The sequence below is a fragment of the Chenopodium album genome, chromosome 17 (assembly GCF_948465745.1).
Source record: "Chenopodium album chromosome 17, dcCheAlbu1.1, whole genome shotgun sequence".
NCBI lineage: Eukaryota > Viridiplantae > Streptophyta > Magnoliopsida > Caryophyllales > Amaranthaceae > Chenopodium > Chenopodium album.
In genome coordinates this window covers 3,397,731-3,405,527 of record NC_137850.1, presented here as the reverse complement: position 1 = coordinate 3,405,527, position 7,797 = coordinate 3,397,731, and the positions used below count along the sequence as shown (strand labels likewise).

Sequence of the window (7,797 nt, the reverse complement as noted above, 5' to 3'; positions counted from 1 at the left end):
GTGGCAGTTTAGAAATAAAAAACTACCTTTTGATCAGGTCACTAGTCATTTAACCTGTTAAAAGAAAATGCCCCTCCAAAGTTGGGATTATTAAAATAGTTGAAAATTGGGATTATTGATAGTAAATGGCCAAAAGTTGGGATTAATAAAATCAATTTTTCCAAAAAAAAATAAAAAAAAAAAAAAGACTTACAACAATGAGCAAGGAAAAAAAAATTACTCATGAGCAAAATGAAAAATGTTCATCTATATGATGAGCATTTTTGAAGATGAATAGTGACTATATGGGGCCCACAAGTAAAAAAAGAGAAAAAAAATGTAATAGAGAGAAATGTAGATGGATATTAGTTAAGTAAGAGAGAATAATGTGGTAAAGAGAAAATGGTGAAAATATATACTTCGTATTTGATCATTGGCGGGATAAATATATGATCATTAAAATGCTAATGAGCAAGAAGAGTGAGAAAGCAGGTAGAGAGAGAAGAAAAATATTTTTTTGGTCGTTGATTATGCTCAGGAATTACAATTCAATTTCCTCCATTTTTATTTTTTGGGTTAATTAGACAACATATCACAATGACAATTCTTAGGAATTTTGAGTACCTATGTAAAGTTGGTCTAGTCAAGCAATATCTTTTATTTAAAATCATATTTACACATAATACTTATTGTTTTTCATACATTGCTCATAAAGTGATAGTCAAAGTTAGTGGATAGATAGTGAAAAGAGCCAATGCGAAGAGTTTATATATATATATATATATATATATATATATATATATATATATATATATATACATATATATATATATATATATATATATATATATATATATTTATATATATATATATATATATATATATATATATATATATATTTATAAAACCTTTAAATTGATTTGAGCTACTAAGCATTGGGTTTACAAGCATATAAATTGATTGAAGGTACTAATTATTGGGTTTACACAATTACATTACACAAACAACATACTTGTTGTACTAATTTAAAAATGTAAAACCAACGAACACAAATACAAAGCAAATGAACAAAAAAAAAAAAAAAAAAAGCATAAACATCACAATTACATTATATAGATTTTAAACTTTAAAGCTTGCTTCTAACTCGAGGGATCTTAGACAAGAATGCGTTGAACACTATGTCATCTTCAAGTTTAGCCATATCTTCGCGATTCAAGAAGATATAAGCTACAATTTGCTTAGTAGATGGACCTGCAGGGATCAACATGACAAAATTCTTGCATATTACACTTGCGGTCGTGACCCAAACTGGCTTTCCCCACCCGAAATCAGCTTCATACACCGGCAAACTTCGTAGGTCACTAAAATCAAGTGTGAATATCTCTCCTTTGCTTTGTCTGTCATAGTATTCCGGCATGTACCTCAAGTCCTCTTTACCTTCTTGCATCGATGTTATAAACACATCGTTGTTTATCATTTGGTCAATTGACTCCTTTACTTTGACTACGAACTCATTGTTTGAGTCATTACTATTTTCATTTTGTTCCGTAGATAACTTTGTTATGTTTGTAACGTACATGTTACCAAAATAGTAAGATTGTTCATTTGGTGGACGCACTTTACGACGAATGTTAACTGAACAACTTACTTCGTGAGGGATATTATTGTTAACACTATTATGGCAAGCTACCTTGAACCTACTCCAAATGAAGGATGATAAAACCATTGGGAGACTAATATTATTAATGTTATTAGTGACGGATAATATTTTCGATCTAAGGGCATCTAACTTTTTGTCACTAAACATAAACCACTTGCCCATCGGTCTATCCGTTATGGCTACATCCAGATAATTTATTTCTCTTGGTGACAAGGGTGGAAAAACGTTTGATATTTCGAAATATGGTAATAAGGGTGACTTACTTGGGTGGTGGTGGTTTTCGTTGTTGGCCATATATGCCCATGTTTTAACAAACATGAATATTGAGAAAGCATCAGCAATGGCATGATTCATCTTTACCCTGATGGCAAGTCCACCACAAGTAAAAGTACTAATTTGGATGGACAACAATAACCTCGTATACCCTTCTTGGTCATTATAAGGGTGTAAAAGTTTATCGAGTTGGGATATTTCCGCCTTGTGGACAACATCTTCCAATTGATTGGCAACTTCGGCATGGGCATAAGGTACTCCCTCGTCATTGCAATCAATGTAGTTAGGATCTTGAACGCGCCCTGCAAGGGGATAGAACACGGATAATGTGTTAGGAAGGGATCCTTTGAGTCGATCCAAGACATTTTGTGTTCCGATTTTTGAGGTAACAAGTTTAGGAGAGTAAAAGAAAACAAGGGGCATAAGGTTAGGTGTGTTAACATGATCAATCAAGGAAGCCTTTAGAGAACGAAGGTGGTTAGGTGTTTTGCGAGAAGGTTTGATAATTTCCTTAGAAATTACAACAATCTTCATTGAGACAAAAAGTTACACTCAAGATGAACAAGTTTTCTTTGTTGTGTTTGGCTTAAATATGCTTCAGATAAAATATATAGATCCAAAGACCCAAATTCACGTTAGTCACGTGTCAGTGTATGTTTTTGGTGTACACAACTCACGTTGTTCCCCGAGCTGCATACTTAAATCGTGCTAAATTGTCTTTTAACTACTTTAGAGTTTTAAATTAACTTTCAACATCTACCTAATACTTTTTTTTTTTTTAAAAAAAAAATAGCATCTGCCTAATACTTTCTCTGGCAGAATAATTCAATTTGATCCAAATACACGTTAGTACGTAACTCACGTGTTACTGTATGTTTTCGGTGTATGTAACGTCACTCACATTGAACTTTTTTTTTTTCCCAATATATATATATATATATATATATATATATATATATATATATATATATATATATATATATATATATATATATATATATATAACTTCTCTTAATATTTAATTATATAAAAATTGATTCAAACTAATATTTCCTCTGTTTTTTTTAGTTGACATCTTTGTATTATCACGCTTACCAACGCATGTTTTTAACGGTTAATATCTCTAATTATCAACATTATAAACTTATAAAAAATAGATATTAATAAAATATACATTGAAATAATTCAAACAAGACGCAACATGAATATGTTTTATCGTATCTTTAAACCACAAAAGCAAGTCAAAGCGTGTTGTGTGAATAGTGTAAAAGTCGAAACAGTGCCAACTAAAAAAAAAGGAGGAAGTATATTGATTTGTATGCAAAGTTTGACTATGTTACGGAGTTATAGTTATATTGAAACAAAGAGTATTAATTCTAATATTACAATTTTTATGTACCCAAATCATATCCCACAATAATTCTACAAGTAGTACTCCCTCTGTCTCATAAGATGGTTTCTGTTTTCCTATTTTGGAAATCCATAATATTGTTCCTGTTTTTTTTTTTTTTTTTTTTTTTTTTTTTTTTTTTTTTTGATTAGTACTCCCTTCATTTTTTTTATTTGCATCACTTTCCTTTTATGGATGTTTTTCTTTTTAAATGCATCACTTCTATACTTCCTTTGTTTTTTTTAGTTGACATCTTTCTATTTTCACGCTTGCCAATGCATGTTTTTAACGATTAATATCTCTAATTATCAATATTATAAAATTATAAAAAAAAATGGATATTAATAAAATATACATTGAAATGATTCGAACAAGACTCCACATGAATATGTTTTATCATATCTATAAACTACAAAAGCGAGTCAAAGCATGTTGTGTGAATAGTGTAAAAGTCAAACAGTGTCAACTAAAAAAAATGGAGGAAGTATTTAGTAACTTTATACTATATTTTATCATTTATCTCTCTTACTTTAAACCCCACTCAAATTATTTTATCATTTATATCTCTTTCATGGTCCCCAATTAAATAATAAAAATATATATCCTCTCTCACATATTTTCTCTTTTATGGTCCCCATTTTACTTTAACTATAATAATTTATTCATCCACTTTCAATATTATATTACTCTCCTAAAATTTTGTGCATACCCAAGTGATGCAAATAAAAAAAAACGGAGGGAGTATGTAAAAACCATTATACTCCCATTTTTTTAAACTTTATTCATTGTAATTCCTAAATTACCCCTTAAATATTGCACATACCTTGTATTTTTTTTTTCACTTTCTCTCTCTAACTTTTGTCCATAAGTACTTTTTATTTTTATTAATGTACATCATCTACTTTTCCTCCTATTTTTTAAATATCATAAAAAATATAATCAAGAACTACTGTTATGGAGGGAGTATATAAAAATAATACTTGTATAATATGTCAGCCTTTTAAATGCTGTGGCCGGTGCAATAAGAGTCTGACATACTTGTGTGAAAGCACAAAAAGTTTTGGATAAGGAAGTCACGTTTAATGACTTTAGTCAAGCTTAATTAGTATAGGTACACAATTAGATTCTGCTTAGAGTGTTACAAGAATTATATAGGGTTTATATGTAGTTTGTGTTGGTGGAGAATTAAACAATAGGCCGTGGGATGAAAAAATTAATCCTCCCTACAACCTTTGTTTTTTTAAGTGTATCAGTCTAATTGACATATAGATCAAATAGTTTCAGCTAGGTGGATGAATTATTGAATAAGTTAAATATTATATAAATGGGGTTTGTTAAGAATTAAAAAAATATATACGAAGTAGTAAAAAGGGATAGTAGGATTACATTATTACTTATTTTATAAGAGTAACATTTTACATATATGCTATTTTTCTATTTTTAATAATAAATTAGTCAAAAATCACTATCAAAGTTTAGTAGTATATGAATTGAACAATGTAAAAGGTCAAATAGTGTATAGAATGAGGGATTAAGATATTGGCTGTATAAGATACGGACAAGTAAAAAAAGAAATGATGTAGATCTACTTGCACTTGCAACTTGCAAGTATTTTTAAAAGTTACTTCCTCCTAGCACTGTAAAAACGGTTTGACAATTCGGTTTCGGGTTTGAAATCGGTTCGGTATTCAATTGGGTCGGTTTGGAATCGGTTTAATTGTCTCACGGGTCGGTTTTGGTTCGGTTTAAATAGTTATCGGTTCGATTCGATTTCGGTTTATTCTTAAGCGGTTTTAATTCGGTTCGGGTTGTAAACAGTCCGGGTAGTAAACGGTTCGGTGCAGACGGGTTGCGGTTTGTTAACGGTGCGGTGCAAACGGTTTTTATCCCGGTTCAAACAGTTTCGGTTGGAAACGGTTTCGGGTTAAAAACAGTTCGGTTCTTTTTTGGTTCAGTTTATAACTGGTTCGGTTCTTTTTCAGTTCAGTTTTTAACTGGTTCGGTTCTTTTTCGGTTCAGTTTATAACTGGTTCGGTTTTTCGATGGTTTAACCACTTTAACGTTATTCATAACGGTTCCATTTCAAGTTTACTAAATTACGGTTCGGGTCGGTTTTCGGTTTCAAAAAATAAAATGTTTATCGAGTTGTTTGGATTCGGGCAGTTAAATGGTTTTGGTTTGAAATTTGATAGTACTTGCTAACCTTTTGCGTTCACAAGTTTTATATAAAGTCGCGAATCATTTCATATTTACTATTTAGGCATCATATTATAAACAAATTCTCATTGATTTTATAAATACATATTATGTTCTGTTTCAAGTTTAGTCATACTGATCTTACTAGTTTATTACGAAGTAGATTATAAGAGTTAGTGTATTAATGTATTACTGTGTTTACAATTAGGTTATTATATGCTTCTTATTTAATCATTTATATACATGCCTAGAGGCAGTAGTGTTGCTAATAGTTTGAGGCAGGGCCTGAGCCTGCTTGTTTTGCTCTTGTTTGTGAACACTGATTATCCTTAATGAATGATTTGCCTTGCTATTTTAAAAAAAATATTCTAAGATTTCTAATATTTAATCCATTTAATTATATTCCCGTAAAAAAAAAATCCATTTAATTATATAAAAAAGTTTGTAAACGGTTCGATTTAGAAGCGCTTTGAATCATAAACTGTTCGGTTTATAACTAGTTCGGTTTACAAACAGTTCGGTTTTTAAATGGTTCGGTGCAAACGGGTAGCAGTTTGCTAACGGTTCGGTGTAAGCGGTTTTTTTGCCAGTTTAAACGGTTTCGGGTTGGAACCGGCTTCGGGTTAGATACGGTTCGGTTCTTTTTCGGTTCGGTTTTCTTTCAGTTCGGTTTATATTTGGTTAGGTTTGTTAACGGGTTCGGTTCTTATACGGTTTAACATTATTCGGGTCGATTCGGTTTCGGGTTTACTAAAATACAGTTTGGGTCGGTTTTCGATTTCAAAAAAATCGATTTTTAATCGGTTCAGTTCTCATTTGGGTCGGTCGGTTTCGGGCAGTTAAACGGTTTCGGTTTGAAATTTGACAGCACTACTTCCTCCTCTTTTCCATTGTTACAATATGACCTTTGTAGCTTCTAATGCACTTTTTTATCATGACGTATATATAAAATACAATTTTGTAATATTTCTAAAAAAAATGATATTCTAAAAATTTATTTCAAAACGAATCCAACATCTCACTGCACATAATATATTTTTTATTTTTTATAATGGTATATGTCTATTGTCAAAGTTTTTCAAACGTTGACCATCAACATCAAAATGTAATTATAGAAAAAAGACAAAGGAAGAAACATCTATTAAGTATTATTAAAACATAATATTGCTGTCTTTCAAAAACAATACATAATATTGTTGACATCATTTACCTCTATACTATTCTACGTGTTTCTCAATAAAAAAATTTCCTCCAATTTAATTTGTGATGTCATCAATGATTTGTTTTTATTGTTTTAATTTTTTTCTACACTTTATACTTTTTAATTAGTTGGACTTGGATAATGCCAAATTATTATGTTATCAACACTTTATACGTATGGAACAGTTAATGTCAATCATTGTTTAATTCCACCTTTTGATTTTATTAATCAATTAGTGTGTGTCCCGGGCGATACCCCGGATTGCTAGTTTAATTTATACTTTGTATTTCTCTAATTTGATAATTATGTTTAACTGTTTGTATAGCTAGTGTGTGATCCAGGCGTTGCCTTGGATGTTACGGTTTTTCTTACCTCGTGTATTTATTTTCTAATCTTGTGAAGAATAAATACATTGAGGAAAATGCTATACATAGCCCTTAGGGCTACATATAAACATTAAATTTATACTTGAAAATCGTAAAAAGTTAAGAAATCATGAAAATATAAACACTAATTACACTGATTTACGCGTGTTTTTGTCATGAATTCCTAATTTTATACAATTTTCAAGAGTATTAGGGCTACATATATCATTACCCATAAATTAAATAACCTCTAATTTGAAAGGAATATATAATGTTAGTTATGTGAAATTTAAAACACTAGTAAAAGTTAGTTGAGATGGTAAATGTATAATCGTTATTTGTTGGAGGTTGCGGGTTCGAGTCTTGATCAAACCATAATTTATTTATTTTATTAAGTGAAGTTGCAAACTTACGTGTCACATGTATTTTGAATAGTGACGTGACATAGTGACACGGTGTCATATATTTTGAAGAGTATCATGTGATACCGTCCCTTTAAAAGGAACGCCTTTTAATAGATAGTATAGATATGCATCTTTAAATCTTTTTTTTCGACTATTTCAATTATTAATTGTAATTTATAAATAATATGGTTCATATATATTCTTAATTATAAATTATTTTAATATCTAATTCCAATCTTTATGTACAATGTAATGCAACAAAACATAAATTATAAGAAGAATTAATTCTAACAATCTAGTTAGTCATTAAAATATGTTAATCCGTTTTC

General features: G+C 30.0%; 1 protein-coding gene across 1 annotated transcript; it reads right to left on the bottom strand.

Moving 5' to 3' along the window:
* Nucleotides 1–1,010: 1,010 nt before the first annotated feature.
* Nucleotides 1,011–2,455, bottom strand: LOC145588507 (stemmadenine O-acetyltransferase-like; the record flags this gene model as incomplete). Its single annotated transcript, XM_081645153.1, has 1 exon — nt 1,011–2,455. A coding segment is annotated over one exon (1,350 nt), but the record flags the coding sequence as incomplete, so codon positions are not given.
* Nucleotides 2,456–7,797: the final 5,342 nt, after the last annotated feature.